The sequence below is a fragment of the Cajanus cajan genome, chromosome 7 (assembly GCF_000230855.2).
Source record: "Cajanus cajan strain Asha chromosome 7, NIPB_CcT2T_4, whole genome shotgun sequence".
NCBI lineage: Eukaryota > Viridiplantae > Streptophyta > Magnoliopsida > Fabales > Fabaceae > Cajanus > Cajanus cajan.
Window position 1 is genome coordinate 4,792,504 of NC_138523.1, and position 21,557 is coordinate 4,814,060.

The 21,557-nt window shown below is 34.7% G+C and overlaps 1 protein-coding gene across 8 annotated transcripts; it reads right to left on the minus strand.

The window, feature by feature from the left end:
* Positions 1-1,430: 1,430 nt before the first annotated feature.
* Positions 1,431-6,930, minus strand: LOC109794427 (sucrose-phosphatase 2). Of its 8 annotated transcripts, XM_083060440.1 has the most exons (11): positions 6,826-6,930; positions 6,682-6,736; positions 6,140-6,259; positions 5,919-6,051; positions 5,534-5,833; positions 5,150-5,251; positions 4,777-4,971; positions 4,382-4,669; positions 3,754-3,940; positions 2,060-2,106; positions 1,431-1,946 (listed from the first exon to the last, which is right to left on the minus strand). In XM_083060440.1, exons 4-11 carry the CDS (start codon positions 5,976-5,978, stop codon positions 1,854-1,856), a joined length of 1,272 nt encoding a protein of 423 aa, XP_082916566.1. In that variant the 5' UTR covers positions 5,979-6,051; positions 6,140-6,259; positions 6,682-6,736; positions 6,826-6,930; the 3' UTR covers positions 1,431-1,853. The 8 variants fall into 8 exon arrangements, with proteins under 8 accessions (XP_082916566.1, XP_082916563.1, XP_082916564.1 ...); XM_083060437.1 differs by lacking the exon at positions 6,140-6,259; XM_083060438.1 differs by having other exon boundaries at positions 6,682-6,923.
* Positions 6,931-21,557: the final 14,627 nt, after the last annotated feature.

A 21,557-nucleotide genomic window follows, 5' to 3' on the forward strand; every position in this document is an offset into this window, starting at 1 on the left:
CATATATCAGTTAATTTTAGGAATCGTGATTCCCAAGATTTGTAATTCCTAAAAATCATAATTCTTGGGTATGAAAAAATTTCTCCCCTACCAAACTTCTCTTTAGTATTACAATTGTGTGATTTTGGTCTCTAAGGTTTTAATTGAACAATTTTAGTCCTTCAAATATCTTAGTTGTGCAATTTTTATCCCTTAATTTTTAATTGAACAATTTTAATCCTTCGAGTATTATAATTGTAGGATTTTAATCTCTCAAGTATCGGAATTATACAATTTTTTACTTATTTAAGTTATATATATATATATATATATTATAATTTTCATTTATGTGTTAAATGAGATATATTTATTATTACTATAATTACTAATATATACCACTTAAATAGGTAAAAAAATTGTATAATTGCAATACTTGTGAGACTAAAATTACAAAATTACAAAAATTAAAGGACTAAAATTATCCAATTAAAAATTAAGAGACCAAAATTACACAACTACAATACTTAAAAGAATAAAATTGTTTAATTAAAACTTGAGAGACTAAATTCCTAAAACTACTCTATGTGATACTTTGTTGGTTGTCATACACCACTAATTATTTTTATAGAACTTTAAAACAAATGTTATTTATATACTTTAAAATGATCATGAGGGACCAAAACTAGTGAATTTAGATTTTAGAAAAATGAAAATTAAAAAAAAATATGCTACAAAGATCAAAACCAATTTTTGCTCAAGTATCGAAAACAATATTTACAATAATTAAAAATATATTTAAATCTTTAAATCGTAAATATGATACTAAAAAAATATATTAATGTTAATTAATAATTACTGTTAAAAAAATAAACAACATAATTTTACATTAATTTTATGCACATTCTCGTACAAAATTTGTTGTGTCTTGCAAATTTTTCATGAAAGAAATTTACAGATAAATTCTCTATTTTTTTTAATCAATAGCCAATGAGTTATAGAAGTCATACTATTTTAATATCATAATATGCAATTAATTAAAAAAAAATAGTTAACATTTGAATAGCGTCATTAAATGGTATAAATCACTTATATGGGATAATATCATCAAAATTATTATTTTTAATTTATTCATTATAATTATAATTACTTTGGCCCCTCCAAAAGTTTTTCCCTGTAGTTCTGCCATGTTTTGTCACACAAGCAAGCACACCTCATTGAGTTCGACAAAAAAATTGAAAACGGTTGTAGTCCCACCAAAACTAAATTTTTGTTGCACCAATTGTATTAATATAGAATCATCATAGTGCTTCCCAAGTAGCTTTTATTTTCCTCTCTATTTAATTTGCGACTCAAAATTCACTGAGATTAGTTTAGTGGTGAAATATTTAGATACTTTACATAAACTATTAAATTCAAATTTCATCTCCATCTTTGTATACACACAAAAAAAATAAAAAAAATAAAAAATCTACTATCATTATTTAAATTCACCATTCGACACATCTTGCGTATTTCCAAATAAAAACTGTATTACCAGTTACCACCAGGAAGAAAACTGTCAACAAATAACAAAGATTGCAAGATCACAACTCACAAGTCACCTTGCTAGAGTTCTTGTAACCTACAATTTGGACCCTTTTATTTTCAACTTTCTTGATTGCTGTTGGATCAGTCTCTAATCAAATAGCAGCTCCCTCTACTTAATAACACAGGCCAAGGATGTCAGTATAATAGAAAACCAAGTTTTTCTCTTCAAAAGGTGAAAACTGTCATAAAATGAAAAATCTTTGTCAACCATCTATCTTTCAGTGCCTCATGCCTTAGTTGAATAATTTGACAGCTTAAGAATGCTTTTTAACAGAAGTGACTAGATACTATAACAACCAAGGCATATCATCCTGTCCTCCTAAGCCATCCAACCAAGTCTGATGTAAGTGCATCCAGGTATAATGATCTGGTGCATCAACCTGCAAAAATCCAAAACCTATTAATAATAGGTAAACAAATATCCAGAGTATATTAAGGTAAAATGAAGTGCTAAATGAAAACTAAGAGCCAAAGACCGAGTACAAGGCCTTACCTTTGAATTCATCAAAACCTTTGTTAAACAACCCCGTGACTCATTCCCTGATTTTGGATGACAGAACGAAGTCTAATAAGCCAACAAAGAGTGAGTAATAGAAAGAGTATTCATAAAATCACTTCACAGAAATACTTGTCTAAACAACCTTTTATGAATAGCCTAAAGCAGTATAATGCAAATGAACCAAAGTTGAAAACAAGAAAAGGAAAATCAGCATGCAACACTGAGTTAGGCAATTTATTAACAGAATCACTCATGAAAATCTGGTAATCATTGTCACACATTCAATCAAATTTTTGTATAATAAAATCCAATATATGTTCTGCAGAATGAGTACTGTAGATTCTCCAAAGAGCTGGCCATAACTGATACCTTGAAAGTAAATACTAGATGGAGATGTATTTCTCATGTATCAACAACTGATGGTCAAATTTACTACTCTGTAATTTGGCTGCGGCACTTTCAAATGGTGATTTGTTGATAATCATAAAATTGTTTTGTGTATTCGGTGATAAAAGAACTGTATGCTTTTGTAGTTTATCTTCCCACTTTATGTTAGATATTAATTAGCAAACTACGATCTTACAATTATTTCAGAAAATCAAACACATAGAGGTTCCTTATAATGGAATCCATTTCATTTTTTCATTGAAAATGGAATAGTGCTTTCTCTCGTCATTTATTTTTTGTGATTTGTTGCTCTATTTTAGAAACAGCCACCCATTTTTTTCTTCTAATAAATTTCTCCATTCAGAGAAAAGGTGACTGAGGGCTTAACTTTTGCTGCTAATTATATGATGCTTGCAGCATAAGTTAAGATCTATATATTAGTTTTATTGTATTCCGAGTGTTTGTTATGGTCAGGGAATATACTAGTTGTGCTGAACATAAGATCTATTTAGAATAGGGTATAAGTTCAGTCAGCCAGTTTTGTTATTTGTATCCCATATCACAATCATTCAAAGTCTTAATGAAATATTCTCTGTTCTATTTTACAATAATATACTAAAATCCTAGTACATGGGAACACATTTTACAATAGTGGATTCAGTACTGGTCTATTAGGAAATTTAACTAGATATGTAGCAAAATGACTTTCCTGAATTAAACATTGATTAGAAAGCTATGTGATGGTGCAACAGAACAATGTTTTTTGTATACAAAGACAATTCAGAGAATTATATATCAAAGAATTTTGTAGTTGCGACAAACTGATGATGCTGGAACCTAATGTGTGATGAAAGATTGTCATTTTAAAGTACTTGGGCTGCTGTTGTAATTCTGATGCATACAATCACATATTTCAGTCAGTAACTAGCATTGTTGCCTATTACATACACAACTGGGAATCAGAAACGAATAAGTAGAGATCTATCTAAATGGTGATGAGAAAATTGAGATTAATTGCTGAACTCCAATGGGGAAATATTGAAATTGATGCAAACATGCCTCTTTTCTTCAACCAACTAACCTTCCTAACTAACTAACTAATGTAACTAACAAACTAATGGGTATCTATCAAACTCTTAAGTGTCTTAAATTCTTATAACACTAGACCAGCCCTTGCAAGCCTATATGCTCATACTAAACAAAATGTCATGAAGCAAATAAAGAAGCAAACAATATAAAAAGAAGGAACATGAAGAATACGACTTGAGACTAACAAACTAAAGTTAGAAACAAAATCTCACCAGATAACTCCCACTTGTCAAAGTTGACCTGCCACGAACCCAAACTAACCTCTGCAAAAGATACACGATCAACCCAAACTCGAAAGTCTTGGCCCTTCTTGTCACCAAAAGCCTTTGCTAAGGTATCTATAGTTTGGTGCATAGGTTGGTCAACTCCTGAGGGATGGACAAAATTTCCTGTAGAATGCTACAGATAAACAAAAATTGAGAAAAAAAGCATTGGCACCTGTTCAGGTTATCAAAAGATACATAAGTAAAAAGTTCCTCTAGTTTCAAATTGTAAAAACACTTCCCTTTATTTAAATTTTCCAATAAAATAATTGGAGATGTAAAAGTCTACACTTCATAGACCACAGATCAGCTGGAACTTCATATGTTGTGTTTTCACTTTTAACTATGAGTCTATGATAAAACAGTATATCTTATCAAAGCCACGAAGCCCTTTCTCGCTCAATTTAAACATCTCTGCGCTTTCTTTCAATACCTAAAACAGTTCTAGGCATTCCAATGCCAAAAGTCACATTTATTATTCATGCATGCAAAAGACTCAGCTCTGCTCAAGCTTAGCAATAGATTTCTAACCAATTTTGCAATTGCAGTTAAAACCTTAAAATTGGATCAAACTTACAAAGACTGATTTTAAATTTTGTATATACTGCTCAGGATTCTCAACTTCACCACGCCTCCATCTCTCATAAAATATGTAGAACATCACTACTACATGGCTAGGACCAAGAACTTTCCTGTTTAACATTGAATCTCTAATATCTCTAGGAGACAAATTTGGACCTAGAGAGAAGTTAGCAATGGCTTGCATAATGCCAGCTGCACATCTTTCAGTTGCATGCATTATTTTGGGATTGCCCCTTGCATTTTCTGCATACCATTGAAGCAATTCTTCCTGTGCATTGCTGACCTGCAAATTCAGGAGATGAATGATCATTTTTTACAGTACAATAACAATTTGCAAACAAAACAGACAACTGTAAGGTGAAGTTAGTAAATTCTTATAATGCTACGAACCAAGACCCCATTAACTTCAGGTACAGTGAACAGTTCAGCATCATTTCCTGAATCCCCACAAACAAGAGTGTTGAGTGGTCCTAGTCCACCAGCTTTCAGTTTTTCAAGTAGAAAAGCAAGTGCCCGTCCTTTTCCAGCACCTTTGGGTAATATATCCAAAGCAATACCATTGCTATAAATTATTTTCACATCTAACTGGAAAAGAGACGAGTAATATCACAAGTCATAATAATATATGTATACTTGTTTGTCTTAAAAGATGAGAAAGGGTGGGGGTCATACACGTCAATCCAAAATAAATTGTAGGTAAAGCTTTCAAATGAAGTAGGCAAATTTCCGCTATTAAGATTGTTTATGAACTATATAATCTTACCCCACGTTTTTCCAAACATTTTGAGAGAGCTTGCATGACATTTGGGGCCTTCCCTTTTTCCAAATAAAAGCTAACCTTGTGAGGCCGTTGTTCTGTTTCTGACTGCAATTACTCCAGAAATTTCATACAAATCAAGTTGTTAAATGAATATCAATGCTTATGTTGAATAGCTAATATCCAGATTCAGTTGGGAGACATTTGGTAAACGGAAATTTTTTTAATGCCTGGGAAACTAACATTTCTAATTTCAAATTTTTGATAAAGTAAAAATTTTCCTTGTACCATATATAAAAATGTCATTCTCATGGGAATGATTCAACATACAAAAATCCTATTAAGTATCCTAAGTTTTACAAATTAATAGATTATAAGATAGATACATACTTGACTAGTTAGATCAGGAAACTTGGCTGTTTCCTCCATAACTATGTCTCTGTTCCACTTATGATCCAGGTACTGTTTCCAACCATCATCAGGTACCATGGATTCACCATATGTAATCTCAGTTCCCACAGACATTATTGTTATATCAGGAGTCAACAACGGTTTTTGTTTTCTTAACTCTTTATAAATGGTAGGCGATCTCCCAGTGGAGTACACTAGCAGAGAATTATGACGATAATAAGCTTCCCATAGGGCATTGAACCTGAGAAGAGCAAGGTTTTCTTGATCATCATGGTCTACCTGCAGTGAGATACACAGGCTTCCACAGATTTCTCCCAATACATTTTTCCAAAAAACAGATCATTATCAAAATTATGATGTCTACCATAGTGAAATCAAGATCTGACACTATCATCAAATTGGCAGAACCATTGAGTCGGTCCATATTTTTCTCTTCTTCTCTCTACCACTGGAAATCCCCAAAACTTAACCTTGTAAGTATCTTCCCCAACATGTACCTGCAAATTCTCCACTAGCTTCTGTTCAGCATAATGTAGTTAAGACTTCAGAGTCCTAAGCTTTATTATTTAAGAATCCAGAACATACCCAGTTCTAATCCAAGTATAATTAAGAACCAAGCAAGATTCAGTAAAGACGAATACAGAAACACTCCCAGGATCGTCGCACAAAACAAAGGCTTCACACCCCCAACATTTTTACTAAAATCTAGGTCAAATACAATACAAGTGTTCAATAACTAGCATAAATGTAGTTCAATAGCATTAATACTATTTAATACAGAATACCCTAATATTCTAACACATAAAAGACGAAACTAATCTTATTTAGGTATTTAGGTATCAAGGTGAAAATATAAAAACTTTCACAGCAGCTCCATTATTTGGGAGTGAAACAACTAAAATGAATCATAAACTTGAAGTGTCAATTCAACCCTAAACTAGAATACCCCTAGGAGATCATATTCAAGCATGTTATTAATTTCACCATACTCAATATGCAATTGAAATTGCAGAAACTCAACGTCTCAACCCCTCCAGAGTACAGGGATCTTAAGTGAAAGTGAAACATCAATAAACTAAAAATCAACCGAAGGGAAATAATAGGAATATACAAGAGCAAGAAGCTACCTGCTTAAAAAAATTTCAAAACATCAGCACAAATAGATTTATGGATACACTAAATCTGCAATATCGTTCCACAATTTGGGACAATCAGAGGTAATCGGTTAAAATTTAAAAGAGAAAGAAATGGGGACCAAATTATAGACATACAGGAATCACATTCTGATGTATATTCAAACTTGAAAGGGTGCATAAATTAATCTTTTGACAGCATGGGTGCATAAATTAATTGATTATAAGAAGATTTGACAAAAAAAATTTAAGCAAAAATCAATTACCATGTTAACAAGTTCCAAACTGCTTTATCTTTTTTTTTTTTTTTAACGGTCAGTCAGTTACTTTAATTTTTTTTTATTTTACGGATCAAAATCTTCTTTCTTCAACCCTTATCTCCAAATCCTGTCCTTTTAATCACAAAATATCACATCATTACTTTTAATTTTAATTTTAGAAAAATGTAACCAATTCTGTGACGATTTGTTGTTGGAACGTTGGACAGTTCAACCCGTTTTTATCTACTTTAAAGACACTTCTTGGGGTGTCCATGTCCTCATGTCTCTCCCAACAAGCGTGGTCCTTCACTGCATCTCCCACCTGCAAAAACATGCACCCATTAATAACACCTCCGTAGTAATATATCTTTTAACATAACACAAAAATGACAGAAAAAATGGAACTACTAGGAAGAGAAGAGTAACTCGAACATAAATGGTGTCTGGATGTGCAGTGGCTTTGAGAAGATAATCTGTGGCCCAACGAATGGCTTCTCTTGCATTCTGCAACTCACCCTTCATGACCCCACCAAACTCAACAACACTCCACAAAAGCATGGTGGTGGTGAAGGCCATGGGAAAAAGTCATGTTGAACTGCCCAAAGTTCCAACAACGGATAGTCACAGAATCGGTTACGTTTTCTAAAATCAAAATTAAAATTAAAAGTATGTGGCATTTTGTGATTGGAGAGACAGAGTTTAGGGATAGGGGTTGGAGACAGAGGATTTTGATCCTTATTTTACGCACATTCTTTTTTGAATGAGAGAAACCCGCACTAGAATAATCTTCTAATTAATTATCGCATTTGCTTCTTATACTTCATGATTCTTTTTTACTTAATTTTTACCATTGTGACTCTATCTAGTTGTAAAGAGGAAAGGATTGTCTACTTTGGTGATCAAGAGCACACGATCACCCAAGATATAGTGGATGCTATATTGTATCTCTCTCTCGCCTAACAGACAAGACGAAGTTGAAGAAGTATTTGTGCATAGCAAACCTGAAGTTTCTATGCAAGCTACTTCACAACTTGCTTTTCAACACATTCATCCATCGATGGCTGTAGAGATAGTGTCTCTGATGTAGATTGATTCTACCTTTACCATCTTTGTCTAGGTGCGTAGATCAACTTGCCCATTTTGGTTTACAACCACTGGAAGTCTTATCTTAACTAGAGAGACCAATAAAGGAGAAAGACAACATCCATTCGCTATGGGATGCTTTTTGCTAGAATAATTGTAAGGGTCAAGATTGACACCTTTGATTATTAGAAGGGTAAGGAGAGTGGTTAAGTCATCGCAACTACCCTAAAATAAATGGGGATGGATCATTTGTTCTCTCAAGTCCAAAGGCTCACTACTACAGTGAAGACCAAGCCTAAGGACAAGCCACCCCTAAAGGAGCCAACCATCAGCCACCACACCCTCCATAGCCATCCACAAGCCTATACACTTATCCAAACACCTATTTCCCTTCCAACCTAAACACTAGCCCATCCTCCCCTACCAAAAATCAAAATAAAACCCTTTGTGTCCAAGCCTCTTCGCATTCACATTCATGAATCTTCATATGATTCAAAAGAGAAACCCCTTTCATTCCATCTTTCTTGCCATCAATCTACCTTATCATCACCACCACCACAACCTACTCCTAAAGTATCCAAGCTCCAACAATTCAAGAAGAGATGTTTGGTACGAGGACTCGTGGAGCCTCATGTTAGGAAAAATTACGCTGATCTTTCCCGTAACTTCAGATTTGAGAATGGAGCAAAAATAATTGTGGACTAATAGCACACACAAAATTGATAACGGAGTTCGGCCAACTCTGCCTACGTCTCCGGGCTGCTGCAGATATTTTACTGAAAAGGGAAATATAAACAGTGTTTACAAAACACTCACAATCTCTCAAAATACTCACAACCACTCACAACCCACGACCCAACTACACCCAGAAAAATTAAGAGCTTCTCTCTCTCTCAATTTTCTTATAAGTGTTTATGCTTTCGTTGGATTGCATAAAATGAACGGAGTGGCTTGCTATTTATAAGGAACGATTGCAGTGTGAACGCTCCATCAAATTGTGAATTCGGTGGCCTCCAATTTGGAATTCGGTTTCCAAATTCAATTTGATTACTGTGCCTCCAATTTTGATTTCGGTGGCCTGCCAAAATTGATTTCATTGGCAGCCACTATATTTGACTTTTCAACAATCTCCCACTTGAAGACTGATTTCAATCTGTCTTCACACTTTAATCAATGCAGCAGCCTTCCCTGGTCTGTTACTCTAGCAGGCCAACTGAAGTTGAGCACAACTTCAGTTTGTCAATGGTCACCACCTTTGTCAACATGTCTGCTGGGTTCCTGCTTCCTAAGATCTTCTTCAATGTTAACACCTCATCCTCTAGCAGAGATCTGATAAAGTGATAACGGATATCGATGTGTTTTGTCCTAGAATGAAATGCTGAATTCTTTGCCAGATGTATTGCACTCTGACTATCACTATGCAAAACACTCTTCTCTTGGATGAATCCCAGCTCTGTTAACAAACCCTGAAGCCATATCAATTCTTTACTGGCTTCTGTCACTGCTACGTACTCAGCTTCTGTAGTGGATAAAGCGACAATTTTCTGTACCTGCGACATCCAACTAACAGCTGTAGTACCAACAGTAAAAATGTAACCGGTGGTACTTCTTCGGTGATCGACTTCACCTCCATAGTCTGCATCTACATATCCTTGCACCTTTATTTTACCTTTACCAAAGTGCAAACACCTTTCTGTGGTGCCTCGTAGATACCTCAGAATCCATTTAACTGCTTCCCAATGAGCTTTTCCTGGATTCGACATAAACCTGCTAACAACTCCCACTGCATGGCCAATATCTGGCCTTGTACAGACCATTGCGTACATCAAACTTCCAATGGCTGAAGCATATGGAACTTTAGCCATAAAATATCTTTCTTCCTCCGTCTGAGGAGACTGATCCTTGGATAGGCGAAAATGACTAGCCAAAGGTGTACTAACTGGCTTGGCGTCGCCCATGTTAAATCTTTGCAAAACACGGTTGATGTACTCTGTTTGAGATAACTGCAAAATCCCTCTTTGCTTATCTCTCGTGATTTGCATTCCAAGAATCTTCTTTGCAGGACCTAAGTCCTTCATGTCAAATTCTCTTGACAATCGCTGCTTCAAGCTTCTTATCTCATCCATATCTAAACCAGCTACTAACATATCATCAACATAAAGTAGCAGAATGATATAACTGGACTTATATCTCTTGAAGTAGCAACAGTGGTCAGCATTGCACTTATGGAAGCCTTCTTTGTGCATGAAGCCATCAAACTTCTTGTACCACTGTCTTGGAGCTTGTTTCAGACCATACAAGCTCTTCTTCAACCTGCACACCATATTCTCTTTTCCTTTCTCTGAGAAGCCTTCTGGTTGGTGCATGTATATCTCCTCATCTAGATCTCCATGAAGAAATGCAGTCTTCACATCTAACTGCTCTAGGTAGAGCTCTTCACTAGCAACAATGCTCAACACTGTTCTGATTGTATTGAGCTTCACAACTGGAGAATAAATCTCTGTATAGTCAACTCCTTCCTTTTGCTAGAATCCTTTGACTACTAATCGAGCTTTGTACCTTTTGGAGCCATCATGCTCCTCTTTTACTCGATACACCCATTTGTTGTGAAGTGCTTTCTTATCTCTGGGTAACTCAACTAGTTCCCACGTCTGATTTGAGATCAAAGACTTCATTTCGTCCTTCATGGCATGCTCCCACTTGCTGGCATCTGTGGCCTGACATGCTTCATCATAATCTTCAGGCTCACCTCCATCAGTCAGCAACATATAGTTCATGTATCTCCTGTTAGGTACATGAGGCCGGGATGATCTCCTCACAGGAGCTGAAGTTGAAGACTCTGGTGTGTCAGATTGTTGTTCACAACTTTGTTCCGTTGATTCCTCTGGCTGAGGAGTTTCAACTATAGGACTTTCTGGGACATCATCCACCTCTGCATACACTGGCCTACTCTCTTCTGAGTTACTGGCATCAGTGTTATGTCTGTCCTTGTACATCACTCTCTCATTGAAGATAACATCTCTGCTGCGGATCATCTTTCTGTTTTCATCATCCCATAGGCGATAGCCAAACTCATCTTCACCATAACCGATGAGAGTGCACTTCTTCGATTTGGGATCAAGCTTATTTCTGCCTTGATCACTGATGTGCACATATGCTACGCAACCGAAAACTTTAAGATGTGTGAGTTTTACCTCCTTTCCGCTCCATACCTCTTCTGGTATTCTATACTCCAATGGTACCGATGGACCTCGGTTGATCAAGTATGCTGCTGTGTTGACTGCTTCTGCCCAAAACTGTTTTGGTAAGCCTGACTGCATACGCAAGCTTCTGGCTCTCTCAGTCAACGTTCGGTTCATCCGCTCAGCTACACCATTGTGTTGTGGTGTACCAGGCACGGTTCTTTCCATTCTGATTCCGTGCTCATAGCAGAACTTCTTGAATCTGGTGTCTTCATATTCACCACCATTGTCGGTTCTGAGCTTTTTAATCTTCAATCCTGTCTCATTTTCAACCATGGCTTTCCATATCTTGAAAGCCTCAAATACATCTGACTTATGTTTTAGAAAGTATACCCATACTTTCCGAGAGTGATCATCAATAAAAGTCACGAAGTATTGCTTCCCACTAATAGATGAGACAGTCGTTGGACCCCACACATCGGAGTGAACAAGCTCGAGTTTCTCCTTCTTTGGGGTTCTTCCACTTGTCTGAAAGCTGACTCTTTTCTGCTTTCCAAGTATACAGTCTTCACACATGTCAATTTCCACTGACTGAAGACCTGATAATTTTCCTTTAGAGTGCATGATCTTCATCCCTTTCTCACTCATATGGCCAAGTCTTTGGTGCCATAAATTGGGATTGTCATTTGCTGCAACTGCAATTAAATGACACGCTCCTGCTGTTTTGTAAAGAGTACCACTCTTTTTACCACGAGCAATCGTCATTGCACCCTTGGAAATCTTCCAATCATCACCATGGAAGGTCGTTGTGTAGCCTTCACTGGCCAACTGGCCTACTGAGATTAAGTTCTTCGTCAGGTCGGGAATATGTCTGACATTCTTCAATTCCCATACAGACCCTTTTAGCTTAATCTTCACTACACCTTTACCAACAATCTCACAAGATTGTTCATTACCAAGGTAGACTTTACCAAGGTTTCCGGGAACATAATTCTCGAAGAATTCTCTCTGCGAAGTAGCGTGGAAAGATGCTCCAGAGTCTAACACCCAAGACTCCTCCTTGCTCTCCAAAGAGCATATTAATGCATCATCTCTTCCTGAGGTAGAAGCAATATTTGCCTCTGCTTTCGCCTCCTGATTCTTCGGTGCATTCTTGCACTGATTTTTGTAGTGCCCGGTCTGCCCACAGTTCCAACACTTGATAGTTTTTGAGTTGTTAGAACTACGATGATTTCTGGATTTGGACCTGTTATCCCTTGATTTTCCACATCCATTTCCTCTGGTTGGAGCCCTTCCTCTTGACTCTGTATGTAATACTGAAGAGGTTGAGGATTCACCCGACTCTCTCCGTCGGATCTCTTCACTGAGAACCAGATCACGAACATCATCTGATTTCAACTTATTGCTTCCCGATGAGCTACTCACAGCTGTGACAGTAGCATTCCAACTTTCTGGTAGAGAAGACAAAAGTATCAATGCTCGTACTTCATCGTCAAATTCAATTCCAACTGAACTCAACTGGGTTGTGACTGTACTGAGTTCATTTAAGTGTTGCGCTACTGATGCGCCTTCCGCCATCCGCAAGTTAAACAACCGCCTCATCAAGTGAACTTTGTTTGAGGCTGACGGCTTTTCATACATACTGGAAAGAGCCGTCATAAGACCCACTGTGGTCTTTTCCTTTGCAATGTTGAAAGCAACATTACGAGATAATGTCAAGCGGATAACTCCAAGGGCTTGTCTATCAAGAAGGAACCATTCATCATCCTTCATGCCCTCTGGTTTCTTTCCTTCGAGAGGTTGATGTAGCTTTTTCTGGTACAGGTAATCTTCGATCTGCATCTTCCAAAAGCTAAAGTCCGCACCATCGAACTTTTCAATTTTCACCTTTCCTTCATCTGCCGCCATTGCTCCCACTCAAATCTGACTTCTCGGATCGCTTCTGCCAACAAATTGGTAACGCTGACCAATTTACACTATTCACTATTCACGTGAATAGTAAAATACTATTCATATGAATAGTACTCTCGCCAGAGTTTAGCAGAAACAACCGGCTCTGATACCAGTTGTTAGGAAAAATTACGCTGATCTTTCCCGTAACTTCAGATTTGAGAATGGAGCAAAAATAATTGTGGACTAATAGCACACACAAAATTGATAACGGAGTTCGGCCAACTCTGCCTACGTCTCCGGGCTGCTGCAGATATTTTACTGAAAAGGGAAATATAAACAGTGTTTACAAAACACTCACAATCTCTCAAAATACTCACAACCACTCACAACCCACGACCCAACTACACCCAGAAAAATTAAGAGCTTCTCTCTCTCTCAATTTTCTTATAAGTGTTTATGCTTTCGTTGGATTGCATAAAATGAACGGAGTGGCTTGCTATTTATAAGGAACGATTGCAGTGTGAACGCTCCATCAAATTGTGAATTCGGTGGCCTCCAATTTGGAATTCGGTTTCCAAATTCAATTTGATTACTGTGCCTCCAATTTTGATTTCGGTGGCCTGCCAAAATTGATTTCATTGGCAGCCACTATATTTGACTTTTCAACACCTCAGACCAAGTAGGAAGAGTAAAATTTTTTCAAGCATGCCAAGCTTTTATCTGAATTGAAGGTAGAAGAGCATAAAAAGAAAGAAGATGATCTAGCTACTGAAGAAGCCAAGCTGCTCGAGGAAGCACCATGTCTTTATACTGAGAGCCTCACCACTATAATAGACTCATCTGTTTGTGTTGGTTGTAGACTCTAGTCTTCGACTCAACAATAATCGTTGGAGAAAGATGAGATTCTTTGACCAACACAAATTGATGAGTTTGCTATTCAAACACAGGCACCAAACGAAGCCACTCCACCAATCCAAGATACAACAGCTGCTAAGCCAACTACTCTTGTTGAAGAAGTGAAATCTTCCCAAGAGACTATAGACTCAATTGAAGACAATGCATAATTGTCCCTTGAAGTATTTGCATTTGAGGCCATTCCATTGAGTGTGGATATCTCCTTGGTGCAACCAAACCCTAGAGGCCTAGAAGCATTTGTATCTATTGTGCCTCCTAGTGATGATGTTGATAGCATGAGTGTCAACTCTGAGGAAGGTGTAGAGATGGAATTTCTAAAGGAAGAAATTACAACTAATGAGAAGAGTATTACGAACCACTTGTGTATGATTATACTAGGTGCTTTGTCTACTTCAACATGAAGGAGTACATCCAGAAGTTCTATCTAGAAGAGAAACCCATTGCCATCCATCCCAGAACCACCCTTGTAATAGATTTGAGCCCATTGGACATATATGCTCCACCTCGTTCGGACACTCAAACCCTTCATCTCATCAATCAACTACGATGAACTTGAAAATGAATATCATCTAAGGACTACTTTAGAGTTAAGTTATGAGGGAACCCCTCATCAACTTCCTTTAATGATTGGAGGACCAAGAAGGATGTGTATGATCTAGCCTTGGGCTAAGTTCTTCATTGTTGATTCAAGACCCAATACTACTCTACACTATGTCTACAAAGGGGAGGAGAAGCAAGGCCAATATACCAAGGATGTGAGGTATATGAGGTATGTTTTTCGCCATCAGTCTGATGCTTCTATCACAAATGAAGAGTACCCAATTGACGTAGGACGTTGTTATCAGCAGACTCCACCTTCCACTTCCACAAGTTCAACTACCAATAATGTTCTTTAGCGACCACGTCGCGTCTACCATTATCTTATCCATTTTAATTTTATGTTTCATATTTGTTTACCTATTAATATTATATTTGCTTATGATCACCTTGAGACTCCGTCTATTCCACTTCATTCAACTTTACCGAAACTAATTGCGCCACAACATGATCGTGAACATGCTTTGGCTCTCATTGTTGGTTTCCTAGTCTGAGCTCTCTACGCATTATTTCAAAGGCAAGAACGCTATGAATGTAAGTTTTAAAAGCTACTTAACAAACTCAACATAGAGATCAACTCAAACGAAGACGTGTAGTTTTTGACCTAGCTTTTGCTGGTGTCAAAAGGGGGAATAAATATTTATAAGTTTTTGAAATTTATTGGTTGTTTTGTAGTAACTATATTTTATTCTGCACAATTCATAATCTTATGCTTTGAACATATTTGCATTGATGAACAAATTTTCATTTATGCACATTCTCAGAGAGTACTTTTTTTTCATTAAGTCTCTTATATTTTGCTCTGATAATTATGTGTGCTTTGATATGTTGTGCACTGATATAGATTTTCTTTTGCTTTGATACATACTCTATGTTTTGCTCTGAAATATATTTGCTCTAATGTATGTTGTGTTACATATCTTCTTTGAGTATGACTTAATCTGATTTTGCAATCTCTAATATCTTGCTATGATATGCGTATCATATGATTTTTGTTATCTACAAAAGCTCTTATGAAAATCTTTTTATGAACAAACTTTTTTCTTGTGAAAATCACGATTTTTGCTTTGATATCATCTATGTTTTTCAAAATCGTTTTCATAAAAATGAGTCTTTCGCTTATAAAAGTTTTTTTTTATATAGTTTTTCGAAAAAAGAAACTACTTCGTTTTATCACCAATATCCTTCTATTATTTTGAAAAGAAAAAAGTTTAGTCTCACATGCTTTTCTATCAAAACCTTTTACTTGAAAAATGAATGTTTGTCACCATCAAAAAGGAGGAGAATGTTAGGTCAAAAGACAATTTTAGATCTCTCTAACTTTAAGTTTTATTATTAATGAACAAAAAGGTTTTTGATCAATAGAAAAAGTGACTAAGATGAACTTTTACTAAGATGCAACCCATCAGTAAGATGAATCCTTGTATAAGACGGAAAGTTGCACTAAGATGTTTTTGTTATTGACTAAAATGAATCCCTAGTCATAAAAAGAGACATGCTTTAAATCTTTATCATTTATGATCTCTAAATAAGGAATTAATTATGTCTAAATATTTTATGAATAGATCAAGTTTAAAAATACTTCCTCGATACCAATCTTCTACAAAAAAGAAAGAAAAGCATGTTTTGTGTTAGAAAAGGTCAAGCAGATCCCCGCAAATATAGAAAGATTCAGTTAAAAGTTGTTTTTATCACTATGACATCTTGACACACATGATTCTACCTACTTTGTACTCAAAAGGTTATAAGTAGCTTCTTTGATAAGATAAGAAGTAAAATTTTGGTGAAAGAATTTAATGCAAGCATTAATTATATTAATAGACACTTCTCTCTTCAAGAAGAAAATCATGAAGACAAACAAAACAAGCTATGAGAGAGAAGCTCAAGGATTTTCAACAGTCATATTCATTGAAGCCCTATAAAAGGAAGTTTGAAGTTCAAAAAGAAGTGGCAACATGACAAAAAATTGATATACAAAAAGAGGAAAACAATCATAAAGACTCATATTCTTTTTTGTAAAAAGTATTTGTACTTAACTTGTTATATCATGTCTTAAAAGTAAGATGAAACAACTTTGCAAACATATGTAACTTTGATTTGTTGGGTTTGAGCTTGGAAAGACTTATCTGCAAAAGAATACTCTAGTTTGAACCTAGAGAGGCTTGTTTGTAAAAGAATACTCGATGTTGAAAGCTAGAGAGACTTTTTGTAAAAAAGAATACTTGGATAGTTGCTTGAAGAGATAATTTAAAGAACACTTAAGGTTGAGTCAGAAGTGACTTGATAAAGATTATTGATGTGTTGGATAAGATAGTGGAACTTGATCTAGTTGGATCAAGAACTAGATGCACTTTTAGTGGTTGAGACGAACCAGTATAAAAAAACTTTATGTTCTAATTGCTTACTTTTTCATCTGCACTCCTTACTGCAACATAATTACTTTGTTATTTCACGAAAAGTTTGACTTTTTGAGTGACATTATTCGACCCTTCCACCTTTTTAGTGTCTCTTTTTTCTCCATAGTGCACTTTTGTCCTTACTACAATGATGAAAATAATGAATAGTCTAAATGCGTGAAGTTCATCAATGGCTTTCAGCTAGAGATCAAACAAGTCATGAAATAGTAGGGGGATTTTATTAGTTCCTTATACTAGTAAATAAGTAACATTTATATGATAAGGGTGGAAAGGCGTGTGCAAGGTGTGGGATTAATGAGAGAGTAAAAAAGGTATGGTTCCTTTAGTATGAGTAAGCCATACTCAGCACCTGTGAGTCAATCTAGTGCTTGTTAGGGGAGCAAATCATTTCATCCAGGAAGTCAACAACTAGTAACAAGCCAGTTTACCCATGGAGGAAGTGTGGGGTCTACTCTTTCAACTAAGGTGAAGTGCTTTAAGTGTGGTCATCTGAACCACAAGGCGTTTGCTTGAAGTAGTATTGATAAAGTTGTTTTTAAATTATCTTTTAATTAAAATGTTTTTCTTAACGATCTTTTTATAATAAAGATTTGGGAGAAAGGTGTCACATACTCAAAGAATATGTTTTGGTAGACTTACTTCATTCAATAATTCATAGTTTTCAATGAATTAACATTTCTTAATGAATAGATCAAGTCTTAAAATTTTTACAAAAATTTTCAAATTCTATAAAAATTTATAACTTGATTTATTCATCAAAAACTTTTAATTCAATGGTTGGATCGTTGAAATTTTATGTAGATAATGAATTATTGAGTGGTGTAACTTTACTAAGTTTATTTTTGGAATATGTAATATATATATATATATATATATATATATATATATATATATATATATATATATATATGAGATGACTCAAGTGAGAACAAATTGCTAATATAAGAATATGAGAACAATTTATAACAACTCTAAGATTAAAATAAACGGTTTAGATTAAAATATTAAAAAAAAAGTTACCACATATCACCATAATCATAGTTCTTTTTATCATTTTTTTCTTTATCACCGTTATTGTAACGATTCACGCCTCTACCTCCATCGCATAACCACTATATTACCTTCGCAACCACCACATTGTTACCATTGTCATTGTTGGCATCAAGAAAAACCTCATTGTAATGGCTAAACGATCATTGTAAGGCACTTTCAGAAACTATATACCAAAATGGGGCTGTTTTGAAACATATTACACCTTTGGGACTGTTTTCTACGGTGTCGCTATGGGCCATAGCGACACCTATGACACGTGGCTTTTTTATTTTTTTGGCTTGGTTGGGCTGGATCAGTGTCGCTATAGGCTGGGCCAACACAGTTGATGTGCTAAAAAAATTATGTAGCCCATAACGACACTGAGTAAAGAAAAAAATAAAAAAAAACGAAAATAATAATAATGTAAAATAAACATAATAAACTGAACTATTTATTATATAATTATAAAAAGAAAATTAAGTTTTATAAAAATGTAATTTTAAAATAAATAATATGTATTTTTTTAAAACAGGCGCTATGGCCCATAGCGCCTTAGTGGAACTTTGGGCCATAGCGCCCCAAATTTTTTTTTTTTCGTTTTTAAATTATTTTTTACATTATATTACTTATTTTTTAAAATTTACATTTTTTCTTATTTCAATCCTTTTTTTTCCCTTTTATCCGTTATTTTTTTATAAATTTGTAAACAAATTTTATATTTAAAAAATATTAGATATATTTTTTAAACTGGCGCTATGGGCCATAGCGTCTCAGTGGAGCTATGGGCCATAGCGCCACAATTTTTTTTTTTCGTTTTTAAATTATTTTTTACATTATATTACTTATTTTTTAAAATTTACATTTTTTCTTATTTCAATCCTTTTTTTCCCTTTTATCCGTTATTTTTTTTATAAATTTCTAAACAAATTTTATATTTTAAAAATATTAGATATATTTTTTAAACTGGCACTATGGGCCATAGCGACTAAGTGGAGCTATGGGCCATAGTGCCCCAATTTTATTTTTTTTTTTCGTTTTTAAATTATTTTTTACATTATATTACTTATTTTTTAAAATTTACATTTATTCTTATTTCAATCCTTTTTTTCCCTTTTATCCGTTATTTTTTTATAAATTTCTAAACAAATTTTATATTTAAAAAATATTAGATATATTTTTTAAACTAGCGCTATGGGCCATAGCGCCTAAGTGGAGCTATGGGCCATAGCGCCCCAATTTTTTATTTTTTATTTTCGTTTTTAAAATATTTTGACATTATATTACTAAATTTTTAAAAACTATATTTTTTCTTATTTCAATTCTTTTTTTTCGCTTTGATCCGTTATTTTTTTTATAAATTTCTAAACAATTTTTATATTTATAAAATAATACATATATTTTTAAAACTGGAGCTATGACCCATAGCGACTTCAATTTTTTTAAATTTTTATTAAATAATTTATGTAGATGTCGCTATAGGTGATGGAGACTCTTGTAGTATATATACCCCCCCTCCGTTCTGGTAAATCACATCGATATCTCTACTTCATTTGTTGTTTTTGTTACTGTATTTGTTATTTATCCACTAAATCAGTCTGGTTGGTTCTTTGCTCCTGTTAAGTTGAGCTTTAAATTCTTATTTATGATTGAAATTTTTTGTAGTTTAAATAAGTTGTATGTATTTGTACTAATATTTGAATTTTTCTGCAGATATTATGGATCAAATAATAGCTTATATTTACACTGGAAGGATGTATGAAAGTCCAGAAGGTGTAACATTTGAGGGACCAAAAAAAGGGATGTATATTAAGCGAGGTTTAACTTTGGATATATTAAAGAGAAGGATTCACAACAAATTTCATCTTAAGTCAAATCAAGTTATATTATCTGTAACTTACAGATTTGTTGTTTCACAACATGATGAGAACAGATATTCTTCATTGGAATTGAGTGACGATGATGATGTACAATGCATGATAGAAGCTTTTATAAGTCAGAATGTGATGCCAATAATGGAATTACATGCTGAAATAGGTAACTTAGAATCTTCAACAATTTCGTTAGAAAATTTGTCAATTGAACGATCACCGGTGATGACAAGAGACGAAGATGAAGATGACGAAGATGATGAAGACTATCATGTTTCATTGTCATATGAAAGCATTGATGAATCAAATGAAGATGAAATCGATAATTGTGAAGCATCTGATAGTGACGTGGAGTCAGATGCTATTGTTCAAAGTCCAATGGTTGAACCAATTTCAATGTATCCATCTACTGAAGGTAACATTTGAAAATTAAATTTGTCAATAATTTGTGTTATTCGTTTAAAAAATTTTGTTTAAATTTACATTATTGAATTTAAAATATTTACTATGATTAAATTAGGTGGAAGTCAATTTTGGGGTAATTTACCTCACTACACTAATATCAATTGGAGTCATCCAGATGAAGAAGAAATCCCAGGGATGGATGTGGCTAATAATTGGTCTATTGGCGAAGATTTATATGTTGGATTGGAGTTTGAGAATAAAGATGCAGTAAAAAATGCAGTAAAGCAAAATGCAATGAGAATGCATCAGAGTTTTTACGTGGTTGAATCGAAAACGACAAAGTGGGTTGTTAGATGTCCAAATGCGCATGATGGATGTGGATGGTACATGAGAGCTATTGAGTCAAAGAAATCTGACAAGTGGAAAGTGACTCAATGGGGTGGACGTCATACATGTTTGAACATGTCTTTGTCACAAGATCATAATAAGTTAGATTCTGAGCTAATTGCATTATTTATACAAGGTAAGTTCTGCAACTGCAACTTATAATATTATATTAATCATAATTTATATCACTAATTTTGAATATTTAATATGTAGGAATGGTTAACCAAGATCTAGCAATCAAGATTAGCCTTATCCAAGAGAGAATAAAATCTCAAACTGGGTTTAAGATATCTTATAGGAAGGCTTGGATGGCTAAACAAAAAGCAATTGTTAAAATATTTGGTGATTGGGAAGAATCTTATGCTTATTTACCCCGGTGGCTCAAATACATGAAGGAAATTGCGCCTGGATCCTTTTATGATCTGTGTCATGATGATTTTTTCATTGGTGATCGTTGTCATCGTGGTTACCGTCAGTTTCACAAGTTATTTTGGACATTCAAGTCGTGTTGTGATGCATTTGATTATTGTAAACCCCTGATACAAGTTGATGGCATTCATCTGTATGGCAAGTATCGAGGCACATTGCTCATTGCCACAACACAGGATGGTAATAACAATGTTCTTCCTTTGGCATTTGTTGTGGTGGAAAGAGAAACATTACTTGCGTGGTCGTGATTTTTGGCTCATTTGCGGCTACATGTTACAAATAAACAAGGAATATGCTTAATTTCTTATCGACATCGTAGCATTAAATCGGCCATTAACAACGAGGCACTTGGTTTGAGACCGCCAAATGCATATCACAAGTACTGCATTAAGCACATTGCAA

Coding starts and splice junctions, on each gene's coding strand:
- LOC109794427 (XM_083060437.1), bottom strand. CDS start 5,978: ATGGACCGACTCAATGGTTCTGCCAATTTGATGATAGTGTCAGATCTT. Junction 5,252..5,533: donor TTCCTGATCTAACTAGTCAA/GTATGTATCTAT, acceptor GAGTAATTGCAG/TCAGAAACAGAACAACGGCC. Junction 4,670..4,776: donor CTGAAGTTAATGGGGTCTTG/GTTCGTAGCATT, acceptor CTGAATTTGCAG/GTCAGCAATGCACAGGAAGA.